Source organism: Juglans regia, chromosome 16 (assembly GCF_001411555.2).
Source record: "Juglans regia cultivar Chandler chromosome 16, Walnut 2.0, whole genome shotgun sequence".
NCBI classification, from domain to species: domain Eukaryota; kingdom Viridiplantae; phylum Streptophyta; class Magnoliopsida; order Fagales; family Juglandaceae; genus Juglans; species Juglans regia.
In genome coordinates this window covers 27,193,200-27,219,024 of record NC_049916.1, presented here as the reverse complement: position 1 = coordinate 27,219,024, position 25,825 = coordinate 27,193,200, and the positions used below count along the sequence as shown (strand labels likewise).

At 37.1% G+C, this 25,825-nt stretch overlaps 4 protein-coding genes across 4 annotated transcripts; 2 read left to right on the top strand and 2 right to left on the bottom strand.

The window, feature by feature from the left end:
- Positions 1–389: 389 nt before the first annotated feature.
- LOC108995703 (nicotinamidase 1-like) lies at positions 390–2,503 on the top strand. Its single transcript, XM_018971314.2, has 5 exons — positions 390–530; positions 770–953; positions 1,495–1,628; positions 1,782–1,967; positions 2,192–2,503. The coding sequence occupies exons 1-5, from the start codon at positions 390–392 to the stop codon at positions 2,282–2,284; spliced, it is 738 nt and encodes a 245-aa protein (XP_018826859.1). The 3' UTR covers positions 2,285–2,503.
- Positions 2,504–2,866: 363 nt separating this feature from the next.
- LOC108995722 (protein EXECUTER 1, chloroplastic-like) lies at positions 2,867–11,555 on the bottom strand. Its single transcript, XM_018971337.2, has 12 exons — positions 10,949–11,555; positions 10,025–10,141; positions 9,700–9,765; positions 8,983–9,089; positions 8,522–8,603; positions 7,279–7,992; positions 7,039–7,162; positions 6,489–6,658; positions 4,416–4,490; positions 4,202–4,294; positions 3,943–4,092; positions 2,867–3,296 (listed from the first exon to the last, which is right to left on the bottom strand). The coding sequence occupies exons 1-11, from the start codon at positions 11,354–11,356 to the stop codon at positions 4,000–4,002; spliced, it is 2,049 nt and encodes a 682-aa protein (XP_018826882.1). The 5' UTR covers positions 11,357–11,555; the 3' UTR covers positions 2,867–3,296; positions 3,943–3,999.
- A 1,282-nt stretch (positions 11,556–12,837) lies between these two features.
- On the bottom strand, positions 12,838–21,340 carry LOC108995725 (beta-ureidopropionase-like). Its single transcript, XM_018971338.2, has 6 exons — positions 20,780–21,340; positions 15,040–15,147; positions 14,450–14,638; positions 14,128–14,355; positions 13,818–14,042; positions 12,838–13,328 (listed from the first exon to the last, which is right to left on the bottom strand). The coding sequence occupies exons 1-6, from the start codon at positions 20,918–20,920 to the stop codon at positions 12,963–12,965; spliced, it is 1,257 nt and encodes a 418-aa protein (XP_018826883.1). The 5' UTR covers positions 20,921–21,340; the 3' UTR covers positions 12,838–12,962.
- On the top strand, positions 21,318–25,729 carry LOC108995726. Its single transcript, XM_018971339.2, has 6 exons — positions 21,318–21,530; positions 21,630–21,725; positions 23,141–23,181; positions 23,566–23,683; positions 24,065–24,145; positions 25,262–25,729. The coding sequence occupies exons 1-6, from the start codon at positions 21,339–21,341 to the stop codon at positions 25,316–25,318; spliced, it is 585 nt and encodes a 194-aa protein (XP_018826884.2). The 5' UTR covers positions 21,318–21,338; the 3' UTR covers positions 25,319–25,729.
- The last annotated feature ends 96 nt before the right edge of the window (positions 25,730–25,825 follow it).

The window sequence follows — 25,825 nt, the reverse complement described above, 5'->3', positions numbered from 1 at the left end:
CAATTTACCTTTATCTAATTACTACAATTTTTTTAAATTTTATACAATATATAATAAATAATTCAACTTTTTTAAATTTCAGACAAATAATAATATTAAAAAATAATATTTTATTCAACTTTTAACTTTCATCTCAACTCACTGTCTAAATCTCCCCAAATCGCATTGCTGTACGTTTTGAGGGTTTACTTGGACTACTGATCATTCGTATGCGAACGTTTTAGGCCATTTCTCGATTAGTTTTTTTCTTTTTCTTTTTTTTTAATTTACGTAGCATATCCACATGCTGCATCCATTGTGGAGTGCTACTTGTATATATATGTATGGCCAATGTACATTGGTTGGCGTATAACATTGTGAAGCTGGGAACAAAGTAATTGTAAACTAAAATGGTGTCTCCAGGAATTGATCTTTTGAAGGGTGAGATTCCTATTGAGCAGGAGTCCGTGGTATTGCATGAAGATGTTGTGACTGGTCTAGTCCTTGTCGACATCATCAATGGTTTCTGCACTGTTGGTGCTGGAAAAATGGTAAATTACTTCAAATACCTAGCTAATGTCTTCTGGTTTTCATCCCTTTACAGTTCTCTATTGGTTTTTGTTTTTGATACCTTTATTTGGAGTTACAAGATAATTATCTTCCATTTAGTTTCTGTGAATTGTGACACACAATTTATTTCATTTGCTCTCTCTCTCTCTGGGGCACCATGTCTCCAAAAATTTTGTTTTGTTCCATAATATATATATGTTCATCATGTGTTGTGTTTCAGGCTCCAAGAGAGCCTAATAGCCAGATTTCACGAATGATCAATGAATCAGAAAGGCTAGCCAGACTGTTCTGTGAGAAGAAATGGCCTATTCTGGCATTCATTGATTCTCATCATCCTGACAAACCGGAGGTACCATATCCTCCTCACTGTATTGCTGGCACCGATGAGTCAAATTTGGTTCCTGGTAATCACTTATGTTTTCTCTTTGCTAATGAATTTATAGTGCATGTGACTGCTTGCCTGTTTGTTCGTATCTAATCACATGACACCTAAGACAAATCGTTGTTGTTGAAATGATTGTTAAAATTTTTTATGGTGATCAAAGCAGCTGATTTGTTGTTGTGTATTTTTGGGTTTACTAGAAGACCAATTTCTATTAGTTCATGAATAAACACAAAAAAACTGGAGTTTGATATCAGATGCAACTGCCAAAATAAGCATTAATATTAGTTATTTCCCAGTTGAGCTGAGGGGAAAACACTGCATGAAAAGGTACTCCTCGGTGTTGATGGTCTTCTTCTTGAACTTTATCTTCCTTTAATATTTGGATCACAATCCCTAATGGATTTTTAACCAAATATTATGGCTGTTAAAAGGTTACAGTCATTTTCTGAATTTTCATTTTGTTTTTTGTCTGTACATGCCTTGGTATTGGTAGGGTGGCTAGCTAATTGGAATGCCATAAGCTCTGTCTCTGTCTCTCATGTTTCTTTCTTCCACTACAGCTCTGCAATGGTTAGAGAATGAACCTAATGTGACAATCAGACGCAAAGACTGCATTGATGGATACTTGGGTTCAACTGAGGATGATGGCTCAAATGTTTTTGTGGATTGGGTAAAGAAGAATCAGATCAAAGCTGTAAGTGTTTCCAAACCAAATCCGTCCATATCTCTTTCTACTTGTTGAACATATCCTTCCTAACTTTTAATTCGAATTTGTAACCTATCAAAAGAACTTTTTATTTGAATTGTCAAGCATGATTGATTTTGTTTATGGCTTGTCTTTGTGAAGATATTGACTGTAGGGATATGCACAGATGTCTGTGTGCTGGACTTCGTTTGCTCTACATTATCAGCAAGAAACCATGGTTTTCTCACACCTCTGGAGGATGTGGTGGTGTATTCCCGTGGATGTGCGACATTTGATCTTCCTCTCCACGTTGCCAGAAACATCAAAGGAGCTTTAGCTCATCCCCAGGTCTTTAATACTGTGATTGTTATCATAGTTGCTTTTAACAATACTGAGATCACATAAACTTCCCCTCATACTCTGTTTTCTCATAGTCCAAAGAGGAATTTGACATTTCATTAACTTTTTCGCTCTCCTATGAGGGATTTTTATGAACTTATTAACTTCTTTGTAAGGCTCTAATGTCAGACAATCTGACATAGGGATTCAGAAAATATCTTGGTTATTGGCAGGAGTTCATGCATCATGTTGGCCTATACATGGCGAAAGGAAGAGGAGCAAAAATAGCAAGTGAAGTGTCATTTCACGCACCAAAGAAACCATGAGCTAGAGTGCATTGCTCAGTTAAATTGTAGGGCCTGTGTATTTTTACTCTTTCTGAATAAATTTGTGTGCAAAGTACGTTGGGATGGAGGAAGAAGAAAGTTGTGCGAGAAATATGGAGAGTCTGGATCCCCATGACTGAAAATAATATCATCAACGTGTGGTCCAGTGAGTTACAAAAACAAGCATCAGTTCATTAATATGAACCCCATTGGAGTGCTTTAAAGTTTAACCATCGTGTGTACGTGATTTTCGTAGTTGTTAGCATTATGATCAGTTGTTCAGTTTTCAACACCATACAGGCTCTTGTTAGGGAGAACAAGGAAATAAGTAAAAGAGTAAAGAAAAACTGCAACTATGAAAGACTAGGAGAGTTCACATCCTAAGGAAAAGGTGACAGGCACTCTATAGGAGAGAAACTGTGCTATCATATCACGGATCCTTGCGGAAAAAACTATGGTTCAGTCACAGTTGCACAACTTCTAAGCAAACGTAATAAAATATTGAACTATGGTGTCCATCTAGCCACATCACTTGCATGGTGCAAGCATTAAAGATAAAACCAACTGAAAAGGGGAAAAAAAGAAAAGTAAATGGTGCATTTCTAATATTAATTATGAAAAAGAATTTTGACTGCATCCTACTTGAATTCTGTATTTGAACTGCATCCCAAAATTAAGGCCATCAACAGGCCTCACATATTTACATCTCTAGTGAAGGTATTTCCTAAGACCATCTACAGGTTAGAATATGATAAATATACTACATCCAGTTACAAGGCAAAAACCCTGATAATTGACAATTGATATGCAGCACTACAACTATTAAAAAATACAATGTTGAAAGGGTTGCCCAGAAAGGGGGAGCAATGGAAGGGGCCATTCATTGTATTTTAAATATATGATGGCCACACTTGCTGAGAGTCAATAATGCTTGCGAGTGCATTGATCAGTTGAGTGAGCATGGGCCTGATGACTGAAGAACTCCAGGTATTCAGTCATAGATATCTTCGGACTGCACAAAAAAGGTCATAAAGGAAATCATAGCAAGAGATCTTAAAATCTGTTACAAACATTTTAAACCGGGCTCCACATCGGGTGTACGCAGAAAACCCTGCAATTATAACTCTCAACTGAACAACTCCAGAATTTCCATCTAATTAAATTCATCCAATAACAAGAGGGTGTAAACCAGATTTGCTTCCAAGTGAACTCACTTATGGTGTTTTTTTTTTACCCTGCGATACCTCCAGATATTAACAAGCATTCAGCATCATAAGAAAGCTAGTGATACACTATGCATTTAATAATCTAATTGCAGGCCACTGCTATTAGTGATGTTCATATCCAAGGGTGCACAGAATGCTTCTTTCAAAAAACTTATCCCATACTCAACTTAAGGGGGCAACTAAAATTAACACAGATTATGCATGCATGCTATATGCTATACTCTATTGGACCCCCTTTTCCAAAGGAGGTGACAAATGACAAGCCTCATCCCAACAGTAGGATGCACATGGCAACATTTGTAAGGTTACACTCACATTTAATTAACTGTCTAGAGAAAGTAGACCCCAGCTAACTATCATAGAAAAAGTAAACCCCAGGTACTCATGGCACTGCATGTAAATTTTCTTTTTTTATACATGAAGGGAACTTACCTTACAAAATCTGAATAAAGAATTTACAAGCTGGAACAACGGATGTACATTAAGAATCTACTCCTGAAGCCTCAGCCTATTGAAGAAAACCAAGAAATGATATTCAGGGGCCCAATAGACAAATCCAACAACAGGCCCCCCTTTGATGTACTGCAGAATTCCATTGAAGGTATAAGATGCAGTCAGTATCCCTATGCGGAAACAGCAAAGTAAAGGTACAGGAAAAATATGATCATATATATTGCGGCAAAATGTAGACCTTTCCATCAAGAATAACAAGTTCACCATCAACCCATCGAGGATTGCGAAACCCAGGCTCAGCAAGCCTCCCTTGACCCTTATAGCGCGCAATCTGAGTAGCCAACAAGATCACAAAAAGCTCTTCAACTCAAAGAAAAGAGAAAAGGGCGATAAAGAAATACAGAAATGGAGACTTCATCAGAAAAACTCAGCAGCATGAGCTAAATATATACCACTCCAAGTTCTTCTGGAATGATCCCTTTATGAGGAAGCTGATATCTTTTCCCAACCTTTGCACGGAATGCCACCTGCAGAAACAAAGAGTGTCATTGCTTTGGGAGACAAACTAGATAAATAAATCAGTTACCACGGAGGTAAATGTGCCTCAGGACCAGCAACATGTACCATTTTTTTATGAGTAACATGTTCCAAGTTTTAGATTACAAATTAACCCAGTCTCATTATCATGAAACTATAGTATTCCTAAGACTCAACAGCGAACATCAATTACACATCCCTCATAAATATTAGTAGATTTCATCTAAAAAAATAATAAAATGCAGATTTGTTTTAGCAACAAAAATGGGGAGAGGCTAGAGAAAAAACAACAGTACTGGACAATAGAGCTGACATAGCAACCCCCTATTGTTGACTAAGAGCAACTGTAGCAGAATATCCATACAAATTTGTCAATTGTATGTAGAGCTAGAAAGCAGGGATATTTCAAAATAGTCGCTGGACATTTTTTAAAAAGTAGTCACCGTACTTGTCTTTGATATTGAACGAATACTTTTTTTTTTTTTTTTTTTTTTTTTTTTTTTTTTTTGGGGGGGGGGGGTTAAAAGTTAAATTTTGTTGGGAAAAATGAATTTAGAGGCAAAATAAGAGATTTAGCCTCTGAATTAAATTCTAAATTCTATGAACATAGAAAGTAAAAAACCTTTGAAATTCTAAATTCTATGAATATCCCATACAAATCGTGGATAGTGTACTTCTTTGTCATAAATAGCCTCTTAATTAGCTCTAAGCAACCGTTAAAAGCTATATCTTCACCTCTATCAAGAAAGTTTGTTGTGATTCACACCGGCTAGATATCTTTCGTTAGGTACCAATGCCATCAACTCATATGGTCATACTTATAAAAAAAATCTATACTATTTAGTTATTTGAGAAAACGACGGGTTATTGTTCTAAATTGGTGTTGTATATGTAAGAAGCATGAGGAGTCAGTTGATCATCTGCTTTTACACTATGAGGTGGCCAAGGGCATGTGGGATGATTTTTTCTCAAGAGTTGGATTGTCTTGGGTTATGCCTTGTAGATTGGTGGATTTCCTCGCAAGCTGGAGAGGACTATACGACAATTCTTAGATAGCAGCAATTTGGAGGTTGGTACCAATATGCTTGTGTTGGTGTATTTGGAGGGAGAGAAACGCAAGAAGTTTCAAAAATCAAGAGAGAACACTGGATGAGCTAAAAATTTTCTTTTTTAAATCATTGTTCTCATGGACTGGGGCCATAGTTTGTAACGGACTTAGTGTCCATAATCTTCTTCTTTCTATTGTAACCTCTAGCTAGCTGTTTCTTCATGTATACTTCCTGTGTACTTGGGTTTTGTCTATTTCTATGAATACAATATCTTTGATTACCTATAAAAAAAAAAAATACTATTTAGTTATCTATAAAGTTTGTTATTGTCCTTTAACCTTAAAACTAACATAAACCCACAAGCTATAGCAGGTTTACATCTAATATTTAGTAAAATCTACCAGCTATAGCAGACAAAGATGCAATTATGTCTTTTACAAGAACATAATTTCTGACAATTCAAAGATAAGTCTTCCTTTTAGTTTTAGTGCCCAAAAAGCAAAAATTCAAAGAGAAGTCTTCCTAGGAGTTGGTTCAAGTGGTAAAGGCCTTGAGCTTGGGGGTATGCTCCCCTTAGATCTAAGGTTCAAATCACCTTGGGTGCAAATAATCTCTAGGGGCCATCGGACTGGGGGATTTTTTCCTTAAATAACCCGAGGTGCACTTGCGGAAAACTCCTTGCCGAGAGCCTGTGCACCCCCGAGATTAGTCGGGACGCTGTTCCTGGACACCCGGTGCCAATAAAAAAAAACAAAAACACATTTATGAATTTCATAACCCAACACTTATTTTTAAAAAAATGTGGAGCCACCACACACTAAGGGGAAGCACAAAATTATTTTTATAACAGTAACGCAAAAGTGACTTCTGTTATTAAGCTCCACAAAATCTGGCTCTATCAAAATATGGATAACACAAGAATTGGTTTTAAGAAATTACCTTGCCGGCTGGTACATAAGGGTCACCTGTAAGTTTAACGGCTTCTACATATTCATAAAACTCAAGCTCTGATGGCTCCTTTTTTCCACCATCCTCTTGCCACTGACCAAATTTGCGGCTTAGATTAATGACTTCTGAGGAGTACAGGCCATGTGCACCAATGTATAGACCTGATAAAATGGACATATTTTGAACTCTTAGGCCCCGTTTGAATCATCTCATCTCATCTCATCTCATTATTACAACTTTCTCAAATTTTCACACAAAATATAATAAACAATTCAACTTTTCAATTCTCAAAACAATAATAATATTACAAAATAACATTCTAACAATATTTTATTCAATTTTCAACTTTCATTTCAACTCATCTCATCTCAACTTACTATTCAAACGGCACCTTAATAATACTATAAGTTGGTTTAAGGGAATAGGATAAAAAAGAGGTAACATATTCTAGGATTTAGAAACATAAAAAACAAATATCATAACCGTCTAGGTTCATAATCTCATCATTATACAAAAGCGATACATTTCCAAAGAAAATCACCATTTAGAGGATCTGGAGTCGTTGGTATTTCAATGCGACTGAAGGTTGTTGATCCGGACAACGGTTGATGATTTTGAGCCTGTCTGAGCGTGAGATTTATTAATTCACCAACATCTTTGAGAACCTGACAGTTAAAGCAAAGGTTACAACTAAACATACTTGATAGGAAAAACTTCACTACACGGACAGTTTGTCACTTTGGCATGTATTAGGTGGGTCAGCACTCTTCAAAAAACCAACCTTTAAGGGTATCTTCTCTCTACCAATGAATTTAGCAAGATCAAACATAACATGGTCAATGCTGCGTTGATGCTTAGCTGATTTATCTGCTGAAGGTCGTTCCTTGACACCAGAATCCTGCTCATTGACAGTTTTCTCAATAGAGAAGGAAAATGACAAACGCCCCTTCTTCTCCAGCTTAGCAGGTATTCGAAGTAAATCTTTAGTAGGCAAACTGTTGGAGAGTTTCTGTGCAAGACCACCTACAACAACTTTAACGGCAATTTCATTGTGCTCTTCGCTTTCAATAATCCCAGGATCATCATCCATTTCAATTTCATCAGTCTCTTGGTCACTTTCCCCATCATCTTCGTCCTCTGCCTCTACACCTTCCATCCCATTGTCCTTCTCTTCATCTTCTTCCTCAATTATCTGCTCAATCACCTTAGATATTAAATCCTTGTCTACCTTCCCTGGTGCTGTGACTTTTAAAACCTTGACCTTGACACCAGGAATCATATCCCTCAATATGTTCTGGAAACCAGACAGACCCTCAGCTAGATCAGAACTATCATCTCTATCATCACCATCTTCGGGATCTTCAGTATTCACAACAAATAGATCACTTTTGTCTTCAGTTGAGTCTAAAGGATTTAAGCTGCCAGTGGCATCCAATGCTTTAGTGCGTATTGTTGGAGAACCTTCAAAAGCCCCCCTCCGCTTTAAGTACACAGCCTGAAAATGTCGATGTAAAGATAACGTGCTATATAGTATAGTAACTGGCACAACACATTCAACATGAAAGTGCAAAGGAACATAACACCTGAAACAAGTGGTGGAAACATGCATGCTTAAATGCATATATTGTATGCCACCACTACATGAAGACAAGGATGCAATAATGAGTGTACTCTCGGTTGGAGTGAAAGTATGCATATTTGCATGTAAAATTAGATACTTGTGGAAAATACTATGCATATATGCCTAAGCACGCCACTGCCAAAGTCTATGTAAACAAGAGTTAGAGAATCAAACTATAGTTGCCAAACTAGCAAAACTTGTAAAATTGATCAAGACAAAAACATGACCATCAGCAGACCACTCGCCAATGCAATCTAGATAACTATACTAAATAAAAAAAAAATGATCAGATCACAAAAGCAGCCATATCAATTGTCATCACAATGCCAATAGAATACTATTCCTTACCCCCAACTAAGGAAACACTTAGAATTTTCACTCTTAATGGGTAGAGATAACATACCTGCTGTTTGTATTCACCTCTCTTATTCACTTTAAGAAAAATTTCAAACAAGGGAACACCAGCTGCAGCCATAGCAAGTTGCCTGAAAATATAAGCTATTAAAAATTGATGAACAGCAGGGCTTGAAAATATAAGAATCTTTAATAGTAAGAAAAAGTAGCATGGTGTGTTGAAGGATCCAAATGGAAAAGTTTCGTTGGCATACCAAAACTGCTTGAAATTAAAAGTATATGAAAAAAATGTCTAGGAGAACCAAACCATAATTAACACAAGATATCTTCCATGAGAGAAACCCTTCCCAACAAAAATCGACTACAAGAAAGAGAAAAAAAAAAATGCCCAGGAAAACAAAAGGCACCCAACAGAAAACAACGGCAACGTCAGACCTCCACTCTTAACTCAGAAGTTTGACTAAAACTTGAGGATCAAAACGAAAGAACTAATCAAGAAAAAATACTTACCGAGGGCTAAAACTTCTTGCCAAGTATCTTCCATGCTCTGCTGTTATTCTAATAATTAGACCGTGTGGATCATTGACATTTTTTGAAATGCCAGCCCACCATCCCACCTGAAAACCAGAATCACAAACAAACTACATAGCACCAAGTAATTTTGTGAAGAAATAACAATTTGACGATATGCCAATAATAAGGAAAAAAGCTAGCAATTTTCTTGGAACCAAACAAATTCCACATTCAAGAGAACAGAAACCAGTTAACACTTCAAAAATAAACAACAAATTTGCAACAGTGGAACCTAGTTGACTTGATTTTCTGTTCGCTGCCTTTTACAAATGAAGGACTTTGGGTTTATTTAAACACTGCATCCCCTTCCGCCAAAAAAAAAGTAAGGAAGAAAAATAATTCACAATAGAAGCAACTCAAAGATTGTGTGTTGACTCGGATAAGCAAAATGTCAGGGCACCCATACCCCTTATGAACACTGGAAAGCTGGCTGTTGTGGCAAACAGTTACCAAAGATTATGAATGAGTACATGCAGAAATCTTTCTCAGAGACAAATGAGAAAAATATCACCAGCCATTAGTGTCAAATATGCACATCAAACAACTACAAGAATAATTTATTAATCCACCCACTTGCACATAAAAAGGCATGTTTACAACCGGAGCTAAGACATATTTGTACATCATGATGCACAATTTTTTTATGCAACTCACCAATCCAGCACAGGCATTATCACGTATATCAGCTGCATCCTGGAAACGCTCTTCCTCTATAGCTTTCTGAAACAAAGATTTCAAAAAAATAAAAGAAAGATAAAATGAAGGACAAGCTCATCATCCCTACACCACAAGGGAAAAAAAAAAGATATATATATAAAAAATAAAAGCAGGTGTGTAGTGTAGGGATGATGAGTAGAATAACTTAATTAGTTTAGTAGAAATTAAAAAAAATTAAAACAAGTGTGGCGTGCGGTGTAGGCAGCTGGATAGCAAAGCTCTGTTTTGTTTTTTTTTTGTGTGCCAATGAGTGTTTTCATACATTCAGATGAGACATCACTCTGCCAACGGTATCATTTGTAGCTGCAGCTGCAATGGCCACCTTGAGCCTAGCAGCATCTTCATAATCCTCTACATATACCGCATGACCTAACTGTGACTGTTGAGACAAAAAGAAATATATTATCAGCGAATAAATTACGTCCACACAAGAGAAAGCAGGATAATAATTAAACCCGGAAATTTGATAGCATTCACACATAAGTGCGACGTGAGCGTTTCGCTAATTAGTTTCTTGAAATTTTCATAAAAACAAGATTAAGTTTAAAGGGTGATTCTGGAAACTTCATTTGAAGATCAATCATAAATTCTAGATTTCTCACTGGCAAGTACATTGGAGTTGCTAAGCAGGACAACAGTTTCAAGCGAATATAAAAAAGATTCTTTTTTAAGTGAACATATAAAGCAGTCATTGAGTAGACTCGAAAGAGTGTATTTAACGCATAAAAGACGAACTCACGCTATCTCAAAACATCACTCACAAAGCGAAAGATGGGGAAAATTAATTAATACTTTTGAGGTGTCGACTAGTTTAGCTGGTAAAGTCACCTAGTGTTACGGAGGGTTAAAGTTAATTATTAACGCTATTTTTCAATCTAAAAAAGGAAAAAAAAAATTCTGTTTATTTCTTATCCTGCCATACTTATAAAACATTTCTTATCCTGCCAGTTATTGAATTCTTCCCCAACAAAAGTCTCCAACCCGGTTCCAACAATGCACTTTGTGTAGGCTCCAACTGTGGAATTCACGCCTTCCAAATTTTAATTTGTTCGCTAGAGCATGTCCATTGTCTAATTGGCACTTCTTCATCGTCAAACGACCCAATATAGAAAAAAAAAAAAAGAACAAACTCGCAAAGCCCACGTTCGTGCAATTGAGAAGACGTAAACATTGAAATCAAATTGACCTTCAGAAGGGAGACCATACGCTCCTCGTCATCCATTTCGTCGAAATGCTTGCGCCAGCGATCCCAATTCCACTCTTCCACTTCCACCTCTGCATTTCGGCTCTTGCTCAGCTCACCATCGCGAACATCCTCCGCCTCTTTCTGTTTCGAGTTGAAGTAGGAATCGAACCGTTTGATCGCGGTCTTGACGACGTCGCCGAGGACAGAGTCCCATCGCCAGTGGGTGGAGTTGTCGGGAGAGGATGAGGGATTGTGGTGGCAACGGCAGAGGTAGGAGTCGGAAAGCCGAGAGAAGGAGAGGGAATGAATCTGAGAGGGATGGGATGGTGGTTTGAGAGGGTGAGAGGAGGGGAATTTGGGGTTTGGAAAGGTCAGGTTGCGAGGAGTCGGAGGAGATATGGAAGCCATAACAGATAAGAGAGAGAGAGAGAGAGAGAGAGAGAGCTGCGTTCGTGTGCGTGGGTGGGAGCTGTGGTTGTGAAGAGAGAAAGCGAGAACCAGGTCGAGTGGTGAGAGAGAGAGGGAGAGGGTATTGATATTGGGAACCGGGGGTTGCAGGGCCGGGAAGGGTTGGGCAACTTGAAGATAAGGATTGAATTTCAGTTGTTTTCCTTCTTTGGGTTTGGGTTTTCATTTCATCCTTTTCTATTTACTTTTAACCGTCCAGATTAGCTTTATTTAGACAATTAGCCCACCCATTTTCTTTATATAATATTATTATTATTTGAGTTTTATAACCATTTTTACGTATTATTTATATATTTTATTGATGTAATTAATTAAAATAATTATTTTATATTAAACAAATGTAAGGGAATCGATCTTATTAATAAAGTACATAAAAAACACGCAAAAATAACTAGATAGAAGTTTTATTATTATTTATGTGTATCTTAATTCCAAATAATTTGTGAGATTGAATCAATTTTAAAGTATTTTAAAAATCGAATTGAAAATTTTAATAATTAAAAAGAATAGTGATGGAGAAAAGTTATATAATTATTGTCATTCTTAAGGCTCGAATGCATGCCTGCATGATCTCTGTCCTAAATGAAATTAATCGAATAGTAAACACAAAGAATTGAAATTAGTTTGATGGATGATTCAAGTTGTTGGATGTGACAGAGCAGAACTAATGGAATAATAAGTTAAGTAGCTTTAAATATCTTAAAAAGGTAGCTTTCGATTGAGGATTGTGATTACATCATTACATCTCATCATATTGTAGCTGGGAAGTATCTGAAACTTGTTCAACTGGGGGGGGGGGGGCGTAACATCTGCTGCTGGCAGCTGCTCAATGAAGTGGACTCCAACTTACAATATTGCTTGAGTAGCAAGGCAAAATCATCACGTTCTCTGCCTCTTTCTTTCTCAGGCAATCATATTATTCTCAAGTGACATGCTCGCACGCAGTTTCCCATTTTTTTTCTTTTTGTTTGACGCCATTGCAAGTTGTAGTAATTGATTCTCTACCTGCTGTAAAAGTTGCCTAATTTTGGCTTAGACTATAATTTTGCTCTTGGGAGGAATCATGGTCTGTTGATAATTTATAGCCACCCCTATGACGTTTTCTGGTGTTAAAATTTGTTGTTAATTGTTAGAGAGTGATACAGATATAAAGAGATTACATAAAAATAACTTCATAAATTGATATGATTTCATATGATCTGTTAGATCAACGTCCTATAATAGTTTAAATTTACTTTTATATAATGGCTAAAGTATCTCACTAATTGTCATGATTAATTATTTAATTCAATGATGTATCTCTAATTTAAAAATAACTTTAAATCATTTTCCTTCATCATTTTCCTCACCTAATACTTTGACGTAAATGATTGTACTTGTCCTCTCAAGGCCTGTGCAGAGACGTTTCTACAAATGAGACCTCTCTAGAAGATTTTTTCTTCTACAAATATACACACAGGGTCAATGTATTTTTGAGATATTATTCCAACACACTTTTCAATTATTGCATTGTCTCCTTTTCAGAACTCTTAATAGTACTTGAGATTTACAAAGTTTTCTTATGTAATAAAGGATCAGAAATGACTTGAGGCTCAAAATCTGGCTTCACATAATGAGCAAGCAACTCTGCATACAACTCATATCGAGAAGTCATTCGGAATCCCCACTTGTCTTTCAGCTGCCTACAAAGGTTGAGATCCATGTCTGAGATCAGCAGCCCGTCCCTGTTACGGGAAAGAGATGGAGTGCAAGAAGCATCTGGGGCTGAAAAATGACTGGATCCATAGAAATGCCCAAAATCTGCATGTTGTGGCTTTCCATCACCGGAGGTGAATGGATTGGGGAATATCTCAGTTCCAACACGATTGATTGACCCAACAAAGTAACTATTTGCTATTGCAGCATTACGGGCCTGTAAAACCGACAATAATATGTCAACATTCTATCAAGAAACATCCTCTTTCTGGATATCATGAAAGATTGGGTTCAAGGGTTGACGAATAGTAAATATGACAGATATAGTGTAACAAATGGCTGCCAAACGTTGTCATGTCAGTGGCCATTTGCTAGACAGTGTCCACAATGGTACTTGTAACAGGTAGTAGCTTTTAATAAATTATGCCATTCACTACAATGTATTCCTCTCCCTATGCAAAAGAATATGGGGCTGCTATCTAACAATAGTTATTTCTAATGTGAAAAGAGTAATGCTACATACAGTCGTGGAGTACGCAAATGCCGTATAATCGTTTTGAAAATGAATTGGGTTCACTATTAAAAAATTAGTTTTTTTCATGTTGGTCCCGTATTCACTCACTTTTTCTAAAGAGATTACATGACGCTTGCACATTCCATGATTGCAAATATCATTTCTCTAAAACAAATGGATAGAAAAAATAACCTCAATGGCCCACATAGGTTCACTGAGTTCACCAACAGTAGCAGAAGGGTTGAAAACAATCTCTGCACCATTCAAGCCAAAACCTAACCAATTCAATGGATGGTGCCTCCCATAACATATATTGACACCGATCTTTCCATAAGCCGTCTCAAAAACAGGATGCCCAGTATTGCCCTCCATATAATATGTGCTCTCATTGAAGTCTCCAACTCTTGGTATATGGTTCTGTCAAAAAGGCCAATTTCATCATGTCCTCCCAAAAAAAATAAAATAAAAGAGAACTATAACAACAGACAAACTAGTAGTTTACTTTACGATGCTTGCCAATTATGTTGCCATGATTTCCAATTATAACAGCAGTGTTCCAAATAGTCTCTCCATGATTGACATCCCTCTCAAGAATTGGATTTATGATGACCATATTATATTTCAGGGCAAAATCTTGAAGAAATTGCGTTGATTCCCCACCAACAGGTTCTGCAAATTCACACCACCTCTTCTCCCGCGTACAAAAGGCAAATGGCATCATCCATGCTTCCTGGTTGAAATTTACATAAATGTCATTTGAGATTTTCAGACTTTAGATAGAAGTGAATCAATAATACTATTTTCACCCAAATCCCATTACGCACCTGTAGGCATAATATGTTGACTCCTGAAGCACCGGCAACCTCAATGATAGGCTTTAGTTTCTGAAAAAGAGCCCTCTTTTGATCCTGAAAGTGGGTAGTAGTTGGAAGAGCTATGGAGTTCTGAATAAGACCAACCCTAACTACTCGAGGTGCTCTCAATAATTCTTTGTCAGCACGAAAGCAGAAAGCCTGAAAGAATTTAATATAAAAAATTAGGATCCATCGACAATGTAGCAGTAATGATTTAAGAACTATTTCATGTCTGATACTAGTAGACAGAACACCGTGGAAGTCTGCAACATGCATGTCCTGCGTGCAAAATTACTGAAATTACCTTTTTTTCACATTCTACCACAAAATCACAATGTTACCTACCATCCCACAATGGAAAAAAATCAACAAGAAATCTCAAACTTATCAATCGAATGATAACCATTCCAGTCATTATTACGATGAATTAAGTTTCTTGAGTTTAAAGGATCAATTCAGATACTACATAAAGCACACGGAAAAGGAATTTATGGTCAACCTAGTACTTCAAAGAGATTCTAAAACTGAACCACTATAGCATAACCAGGATAAATGCCTACCTGGAGGTCAAAATCATGTTCTGAAGAGAGTGCTTTAGCAGAATCTGGAAGATCTATTTTATCAATTGCCCTCGCACAATTAAGCCCCAGAAGTAAGCGACTGACTTCCTGTAAACTTGTAATCACGTAATCAGAAATATCAGAATTCAGAAGCACAGCCAATTTAAAAGGAAGAAAAATAACCCACCTTCCATCACAATTAGAGAAAAATTTAAGCCCACTCTACCCCACCTTCCCCAACAACAACCAAAAAAAAAACAGAGAGAGAGAAGGGCTCGGACCTACATATTGTGTTCAATAAAATGCTTGAAAGAAAGAATATTTCCTTATATATTCAATAGTGAGTGCAGCGTCTATAAATAGACCTTTACAATGAATAAGACAAATACTTACACAACGGTTTACAGCAGAGAATAACAAGTCACAGCAGAGAGCAACAAACAATTATTCCTAATGTACATTCTAGAAGAAGGAATAAATATTCCAGTGCTATGAACCATCGTGTATCTGCTGCAAAGATGATTTGGAAACTGTGATATTATCATTGAGGCTGATACGCCCCTTCAAATCCAAGGGGGTATCGACCACATTGAGATTCGACTTGAAGTGCAGAAATTTATCGGCAACCAAGGGTTTTGTTAGAACATCTGCAATCTGATCTTTGGAACTGATGAAAGATACACGAAGCATTTTGGCAGCAACACGATCTCGAACAAAGTGATAATCTATGTCCATGTGCTTGGTTTTGGAGTGATAAACAGGATTAGCTGAGAGATATGTTGCTCCAAGGTTATCGCACCAAAGAATTGGAGATTGAGGAAGAAAAATACCAAGCTCACGTATAAGTGTTTGTAACCAGATAAGTTCAGCAGCTGAGGCAGCAACAGTTTTGTATTCCGCTTCTGTTGAGGATCGAGCCACAGTCTTTTGCTTCTTTGAACTCCACGAAAGTAGATGTTTGCCAAGATATATGCAGTAGCCTCCTGTTGATCTACGATCGTTTGGACATCCACCCCAATCAGCATCAGAGTATGGTTGAAGAGTGAAGTTGGACTGAGGTTGAAAAAGAAGGCCATGATTTATGGTAGCTTTGAGATATCGAAGGATTCTCTTCACAGCACTCCAGTGTGTAGCTTTCGGGGCATGAAGGAACTGACATACCTTGTTGACAGAGAAAGATATGTCAGGTCGAGTCAAAGATAGATATTGTAGACCACCAACCAAGCTTCTGTATAAAGTGGCATCGTCAAACACTGGAGCATCAAATTTTGACAATTTCAGAGAGGCAGCCATGGGTGACATTATTGGCTTGGAATGAAGCATGTTGCTTCGAGTTAGAAGGCTCTTAATGTATTTACGTTGTGTAAACAGAAGACCTTGTTTAGTGTAGTCAACCTCAAGTCCAAGAAAAAAAGATAGTTTTCCAAGATCCTTCACAGGGAAAGCTTTCCCGAGAGCATGAATGAGGTCAGTTATGGAAGAAGTACGAGAAGCCGTGATGACTATATCATCAACGTAAATCAGCAAAAAAAATTGTGGTATGAGCATGATGAAAAATAAACAATGATGGGTCAGCTTTAGATGCAATGAAGCCATAATTAAGAAGCCAAGAGCTGAGTTCAGCAAACCAGGATCTTGGAGCTTGTTTGAGGCCATACAGAGCTTTATGGAGCTTGCACACATGGTTGGGACGTAGAGGGTCTATAAAATCTTGAGGTAGTTGCATGTAGACTTCATCAGTGAGAGTTCCATGGAGGAAAGCATTGTTGATGTCCAATTGGCGCAGTGGCCATCGTTTGGTAACAGCAATAGACAAGATGAGACGTATGGTGGTCGGTTTGACCACAGGGCTCAATGTCTCGTTGTAGTCAATTCCAGGCTGCTGATGAAAGCCTTTTGCAACTAACCGAGCCTTTCTTCTGTCAAACGAACCGTCGGCGTTGGTTTTTGTTTTGTAAACCCACCTGCAACCCAGTACGTTAGAAATATTAACAGGTGGTACAAGACTCCAAGTGTGGGTCTTCATGAGAGCAGAGTACTCTTGAGCCATAGCTTCACGTCAGTCTGAGAATTTTGAAGCTGTAGAGTAACTTGTAGATTCATCAGGCACAGTAGCAACAATGAGAAAACAATGGCGAGGCGGGTACGGAATAGTTCCATCAGAGGCAATACGTGGGTGGAGAGAGTTTGTGGTTGAGCGAGTTATTATAGGTGAGCGTGGAGGGACATAATTCGAGAGAGAGGGAGCTTGATCTTGAGAGAGAGGAGATGAATCGGGATTTGGAGAAGCAGAGCGGTCGAAGGTTGAAGATGAGGGTATTATCGGGTTGGGTAGATGTGAAGCAGGACTGGATTGTGATGGGCTAGGGCCGAGTAATGATGAGGAGATTAATTCAGTCGGTAATGGGCCAGGTGATGAGGAGCCAGGGAATGGACTGAGAAGGGAGTTTGGGAAAATAGGTAAAAGAGTGTGAGGTGTTGAAGTTGATAGAGATGAAGTGGGCCGTGTCATTTTATTGTAAGGGAATGATGTTTCATGAAAGCGGACGTCGCGCGAAATGTAAAGTTGGTTTGTGGTGAGATCAAGACATTTATACCCTTTGTGGGTATTGCTATATCCTAAAAATATGCAAGAAGTTGAACGGAAACTGAGTTTATTTGGCAAATATGGACGTAAATTTGGCCAACATTCACAACCAAATAAGGTTGTTTCAAAGGCTTCAGTCCAAAAGGTAAAAGGTAAGGAAGCTTGGGCTAGGAGAGCAAGCCCAGTTTCCACAATATGACGATGTTTTCTTTCGACAAGCCCATTTTGCTAATGAGTGTGTGGGCAGGAAAAACGATGTTTAATTCCAAGTTTTTGACACATGGAGGTGATGGGTTTGAATTCACCACCTCCATTAGTTTGTAATGTTATTAACTTGGTTTTAAACATGCGTTCAACAAGAGGTAAAAAAATGGAGAAAATATTAATGGCATCATATTTGAGTTTGAGAGGAAAAATCCATGTGAATCTTGTATAGTGATCAACAAAAGATAAATAATATTTAAATCCCATACGAGAAACACAAGGAGCAGGACCCCATAAATCTGAACAAACCAATTCTAAGGGCCCTTTAGAGGAAAAACGACTGGAATTAAAAGGAAGTTGACAAGCTTTTGCAAGTGGACACTCAGGACATTTAAACATAGCTTCAGTGGAGACAACAGGCAAACACCTTGTGCGCAGGATGCGGGAGACTTGATCTAGAGATGGAAGACCCATCCTTCGATGCCACTGGGCAATGGAAGCACGTTCACCAAAATGAACCGAGGGAGAGAGAGAGTTGGTGGAACTGGTTGCTGTTGATTGAAAAACATAGAGCCCGTTACGGGTTGGTCCTGTGAGGAGGATTTTCCCGCTCTGAGAGTCTTTCACAAAGAAGTGAGTGGAGTGAAATTCAAAGAAACAACGATTATCAACACAGAACTTTAGCACAGAGACTAGATTCTTAGTAATGGAGGGAACATGTAATAGATTTTGAAGAAGAAAGGAAGAAGATGAAGTGGGCAAGGAAGAATCACCGTAAGCACTGATAGGGAGACCATTACCATCACCAACCCGAATTGTTTCATCACCATTGTATTGTTCTGAGGACAAGTTCAAGTTGCTCATGTTGTTAGTGATGTGGTGAGTTGCTGCCGAATCTGGGTACCAGGAGTTATCGTGGAATCCATTTTGAACGGTGTAGCTAGCTGTGTTTGCAGAGAAGTTCAAAGGAGCCTCATATTGAAAAGCATTGTTAAATCGGTTTCGGCACTGAAGAGCTACGTGTCCAACTCTATTGCAGACTTGATAGGTGGGACGTGCCGAGTGGTTCTGTGAAGCAGTGTTGGTGAAGGACATGCGTCCACAACCATTATTATAATGTCGTCCCCTGCCACGACCATTTCTACCACCACGCGAAGACCCACGAAATTTGTGCTCACGTGATGTAGCAGTGCTGAGATTTGCAGAAATTTCTCCAGAAGAAATGGAAGATTTAGCAATGTGAGACATACGGGTTTCTTGAATAAGTAACAATTGATACAACTCATGGGAATTGAGAGGATCGGTTCGTGTGGTAATAGAGGTGACAAAGTTCTCATAAGAAGGACCAAACCCATTTAAGAGGCAAGTAACAAGTTCTTTGTCAGATAAATGGCTTCTAATGGTAGCCAAAGAATCAGCAAGCATTCGGACCTTGCCGAAATATTCAGAGATAGTTTGCTCCCCTCGTGAGAGATTAGTGAGTTGAAAACGTACCTGAAACTCCTTAGCTTGAGAGTGGGAGGAGAACATTGAGGCAAGTTTGTTCCAAAGATCATATGCCGAAGTAGAGGAAAGGACATGACTGAGAATGGATTCAGACAGCGACGAGAAGAGAATACTAAGAACTAATTGGTCTGTGCGGCACCATGTATGGAAGGCAGGATTAGGTTTGGGTGGAGAATCAGTTTCAATGAGAAACTTAAGAGGTGCAGTGGAGGTGCCATCTACATAGGAGTATAGATCTTGGCCCCTTAGATAAGTTGAGGTTTGAACTTTCCATAGAAGGTAGTTCCCTGTGGTTAGTTTGGTAGAGATAAGATGAGAGAAAGAGGATGGGGAGGAAGAAGGAGAAGGAGGAGGATTTTGATGAAGGCAAGGCCATGGATCAGTGTGGACAGTGTGTCAAATTAGCTCTGATACCATGTTCGATAAAATGCTTGAAAGAAAGAATATTTCCTTATATATTCAATAGTGAGTGCAGCGTCTATAAATAGACCTTTACAATGAATAAGACAAATACTTACACAACGGTTTACAGCAGAGAATAACAAGTCACAGCAGAGAGCAACAAACAATTATTCCTAATGTACATTCTAGAAGAAGGAATAAATATTCCAGTGCTATGAACCATCGTGTAGCTGCTGCAAAGATGATTTGGAAACTGTGATATTATCATTGAGGCTGATATATTGCACAATTATTATTCTTTGTTTAGTAGTAAAAAGTATAACTAATAAAATACAGTCACGTGCAAAATTGCAATATTTAGCTCCGCCCAGCAAATTATACTAAGCCAGGGTAGCATGAATATGGTTTGATCTTCAGATAATCCAGACTAGTCGGACCAAACTGAGTGCTTTTATAGCTGGATAAACAAGTATGATCCAAAGTATCGTTGGTTATGGTGCTTGAGCTAAACTGAACAAGACTTAACCTCCCATCTGATCTTATTGGACCCATCTTCATTGCAGAGGAACCAAATCCTTCCTCAAATGGTTTTCAGTTCGAAGTTCAATTTACATGATCACAACAATTGCACATATATCCAAAAACCAAATCCTCCAACTCAAAATTATATATTCAAAGATTACAGCACAGGATTCATTAGTTTAGAAAAAAATCGAAACTTGTAATTTCAACCAACTCCACAAGTTTTCTATCTACTCATCGAAAGCAACAATTTCTTAATCGCTCCAAAAACCTTGTTGCTAAAAAATAACGAAACACCAAATTCATCGGGTAAAAAGTTGTTTAAAAATTGAGAACGCTTAAAGCACCTTGAAAGTGAAGCAGTACTCAAATTTGATGGTTCGCAAAATTAAAATAGATCAAATAAAGAATCAGCCCAGATGGAAACCCATAAAATCAATGAACTCGATACATATTTCTTTCTTTTTAAGAAATCTAGAACTAGTTGAAAAACCCAACAAAGATAGAAAGGAAACTAACCTGGAAGAGCTCAGGTTTGAGGTTTGCGCTTAGAAGAGAGTGAAGCGACTCGTACCCACAAATGGAACCGTCTTTCACGGTCTTAGTTGTTTCTTCTTTAACTTCTCCATTTTCTGCTTCAATCGCTTGTGCTTTCTCCATTTTCTTCTCTGAGAGAGAGAGAGAGAGAAGACTCAGAGGAGGTGGTGGTGGAATGGAATATGCCAGCAGTGACGAAGATGATTTGCCTTCTCTGAATATTAGAAGTTAAAACCTTGAAACAATTTGAAACGGCGGGTTACAGAGTGGCCTGTGGGCGTGAAATTCCAGCCGTTGGATCAAGAAGCTGTTGATGTTGTGGGCTGTGGTGGGGTAGGGTGATGGAGGAATGCAACTGCCAGTCAAGCTTTTCATTACGGAGGAGGGTAATCCGTTAGATAACGGCACCACCTTCAAAGAACATGTGTCCGTTCAGAGTTAACTCTCCAACCGCCACGTGTTCCGTTCCGAATTCAGTTCCTTGAATAGCAGGTGAAGAGTCCCGCTTTCCAGCGCACAGGATTTTCTCGGAGCTGAGAAAATGACGAGAAACGAAGAGGAAGAGGAACTAGTGAGGAGGGGATCTACGAGCTCCACCACTAGACTGAGAGTCAGAACGGACCCTTTCCTGCTGGTCTGTAGGGGCTTCAGCGTCATAACCGCTCTCACTGCCATCCTCTGTATTGTGGTCAACGTTCTCTCAGCCATTCGATCCTTCAAGGACGGATCCGATGTACTCTTTTCTCTCTATCTCTGTGCATATTTATATATGAAATGCATTTGTTTCTACGTCGAGGTGAAATTTTGTGTTGTTATATGATCGTAATTGCAGATATTCGATGGGATATTTCGGTGTTACGCCGTTGGGATTGCGTTCTTTGTGGTTCTGGCCGAGACGGAATGGGGATTCATCCTCAAGTTCTCGAAGGTTCGGTTTATTGGTTTAGTTGTTGTTTCAAGCAATTTTAATTTGATGTGTAGTTCAAGGAATTCGATTGGAAGTTGATATTTGAAAGAAGATAAATGAAAGCTTTACCCCTCTTTTATTATATTTTTACTAACTTTTTTTTTAAAATTTTTTTATTTAATATTTAAAGAAGTGATTATTAATAAAATTATATATTTTTTAATTTTTTTTAATAATTAAAAATATTAAAAGAATACTTAAAAGATATATATATATATATATATATATGAGCTTTGCTACACAACCTCCATCACACTCCATACTCCACACTTTTTTAAATTTTTTAAATTTTTAATATTTTTTTAAAATTTTTTTTGAGTTTATTCTTTTTAAATTATTTCAAATTTTTTATTCATTATTCATATAATAAATATTTGATAAAAGAAAAAAATAATAAAAATTAAAAATAATGTGGAGTGTGGAGGTTGTGTGAATAGTAGGAGGTTGAGTAGATTTTTTATATATATATATACGTATGTATTAAGAATAGTAAAGAGATAATAAAGGATTGTAAGCCTATCTTATTTAGAATGTTAATCGTTCTTTGGAGAGACTTTTGATTTGACATGCCAAACCATGTGTTAGAGCATTGGCATTGGCTTCATCAAAAGTCTAGCTAAATGTAAAATATGATAAATTTGATCAAAAGAGAACTGCATTAGATTAGCCAAAAAGATAAATGTGAAATTTTGAGTTACAGTAAATGTATAGGTTTTTTTAAATTTGCAGAACTACTGTTTACTCATCAAATCTATTTTTTATTCACTTTTAATCTCCAATGGTCTTTTTTGTTCACGTTTAATCTCTAACTGTCTTGTAATAATAATGTAAGAATCAAATTAAATTATTAATTAACATATGATTAGTATAATTATAAAATATGAAAAATAAAATAAAATAAAATATTATTATTAAAAAATTAATATTATATTATTATTTTGATGAATTTAATAACTAATTCAATGTAGAATTATGGATAAGGAAGTTTTAGATATATGGAAAACATGTACTTTTCATCAAAATTTAAAAATAAATTTGATGAATCCAATGCTAATGCTAGAAGACTGCCAAGCACTTACCGTTGGCATACCACTAGTGTAGTTTATTTATTTTTAATCATTTTTTAAAATATTTTTAATTATTAAAAAAATTAAAAATATACAATTTCATTAATAATTACTTTCTTGATCATTAAGTAAAATAAATTAAAAATTAAAATATTCGAGCAATAATTTTAAACGGTAACATTGAGGAAGTTAAGTAACATTTTCGTATTATTTAACGCCTTCACTAAATTCAAATGCTTGATAATATATATAGATGTTACCATTTAGATCATTGATCTCATTAAAAACATTTGCGTCCCCATTTTGCAGGTGTTGGAGTATTGGGCTGGTAGGGGTATGCTGCAGATCTTGTATGTCATCAATTTAGTAACGAGTTTGTTTTTATCCCTACCCCTGACAGTGTCTTGATTCGGTTTCGTCTCACAAATGACAAAACCCAATAAAAGTAAACCCGAGCCGATATTTCAAAATCCAAATCCTAAAAGTTTATAATCTTAAATGTTTGAATCTGATTTGATTCAGTGCCAAACAGAGCAGACTTAGGTTAGTTAAACTGGGATGTGCCCAAACTCATTCGTAACTGTCACATTTAACTATTCTTTATTATTGGGCAAGAGATAGAACTCTCAAGAAAGGATTAGACTTTTTCTATAATGTATTTTAGACTCATTTTTTACACAATCTGAAAAAAGTAACAATTTTACTCGGTTTTTGAACGAGAACATTCTCTTCAGTGTTGCAGTGATGACAAGAGCTTTCCCTGACTATTCTGGGGTGCAAGAGGACCTTATTCTTCTTCAGAACATATCAAGTTATATGCTTCTTGCTTGTGGTGTACTCTATTTAGCTTCGGTAAGATATTGGAAAGCTCAGATTTTTAATTCAGGAGGTTTGCATGTTTGAACATGTTTTTACCCTCCTCCAACCCGGCTTATATATGAGGCACAGAAACTTGCACTGTTCAAATTTGTAAAATGGAACTTTTGCATGTCTCAATGAAATTCATTTTCTCAGTCAAGTCAAATAGAGATTCTTAAATTTACTCATCGTGGCACCAGTTCTTCAATGATGCCTTGCCGTGTTGAGGTTAAAGTATACGATGTATAAGCATCATTTTACTCTTACATCTTCCGAGTTATTGGAAATGACGTCACAACTATTTCTATATCCTGCACCTGACCTATTATCTTTAGGACCTGATGTGTGTTACTTGATTCTTGTTCCATTTCCAAGGGGCTCCTGTGCATTGGGCATCTCAAGCGTGCACGGCAGAAGAAAGAGATTACAAGGGACCAAGCTGTCAAGGATCTGGAAGTAAGCTATTCTATTACTATAATTTTACAACTGACGACTTAGACACTAACAAGATTTCTGGTCTGCCATTCACTTTCATGATTGTTTTTGTTTACGATTCCAATTCCCACTGATGGAAAATTGTATTTAAAAAAGGAGAAAAAAGATGAGATTTTGATGCATCATATCTTTTGAGTTCAGGCTCACAGTTTGAAAATTTTAAACCAGCTAATGATGATCCTACCTTAAATCTTTGATCTCAGTGGTAAAAAAACCTAATAATTATGAAGCTGGTGGTTTAATCCAGTTTTCCCAAAATTGTTTTCCTACTGGAAGTATTGGGGGAACTCTTTGACTCATACATGGTTTTACATGAGCTCATATCAAAAGGCCATTACCCATTATTGGTCCTACAAACTGAATTTCCGGTTTTGGGTGCTTAACTAACTGAGGGCTATGTGTTAGATTGTTCCAGATATTCTGCTTCGTGTGTTCATTAGGGTGCTAAGGAGGCTGTGTGGTCCTTAAACTTTCTTGTGAGTCACATGCATCAAGCTCCCCCTTGCCTCATCTAATTATAAAGAAAAAATCTATTCATCATCCAAACTTCTATCATCTTTCCATCATCCCATGATGTGGCATTAAATGATAAGTTCACAAGTAAAATATAATAAATAATCTCCAATCATTTAATGCCACATCATGGGATGATGGGAGGATGATGGAAGTTGGGATGATGAGTAGCATTACTCTTCAATACTTTTTTTTTTTTTCAATACTTTACTCTATTGGTCAATTATAATTGATTTTCAGGGTAGGTCTTTTCACGATTTCCTTGTATCCCTAAGCTAGACTTAAACTTGCTCATATATATATCCAGTATACTTGGGCATCCTTTGTATCACTTTTGATCAATAAAATTTTGTTTACTGATAAAAAAAAAAAAAAACTGTTAGCATAGGCAAAATATTCATAAATCTGATTCAAACCACTTTTCAGATTGATTGGTTGGAACTTGATTATCTTATTAAGTACCCTAGATTTTGGAATGATGTTAAATTCTTTCCTTCGATTGTACTGTATGTTGATTTCATGCAGAAATTTCCTTTATTAACTTGCTTTTGCTGACGATTATAGGAATTGGAGCGGCGTAGAGAGGAACTTGAACAATGGCTTGTCACGGAAAGGGTCTAAGGCAATTTGCATGAGTACGTCAGAGGCAATGAAACCAAGTCTATTTTGCCATTTGCTCTTGCGTTGTTCAGTCAATTTGAAGAGGGATGTTTTTGCTCCTTCTTGACCAATTAATTTTATTTAAACAAGAGAAACCCCAGAGATGATATATTCTACCTTTTGAAGTCCTTGAAGTTCAGTTTTGAGCAGCTAACATCGTGTATCCATGGAAGACGGTGCCTGATGCTATCATTTTTTTACAAAAAGCTTGTATGAAACTTGTCTATTTAAAGCTTGTACCTAATATTCTTTATTCATAGTTCATTTGTTTTCTAAGAGTTACCTGATCCTTACCTGATCCATATCGAAGAACATGCAACCATTTCGGTTCTTTAATTTGGAATGAAAGAGTGGGTCAGTAGTTTATTTGAAAGGCAGATATTGATCTATTTCTGCGTCCATACTTCAGAAGTAGTATGCCTACTTTGGTTATATGGTTGGTGCCGTTTCTTTCCTGCTAACCTACAC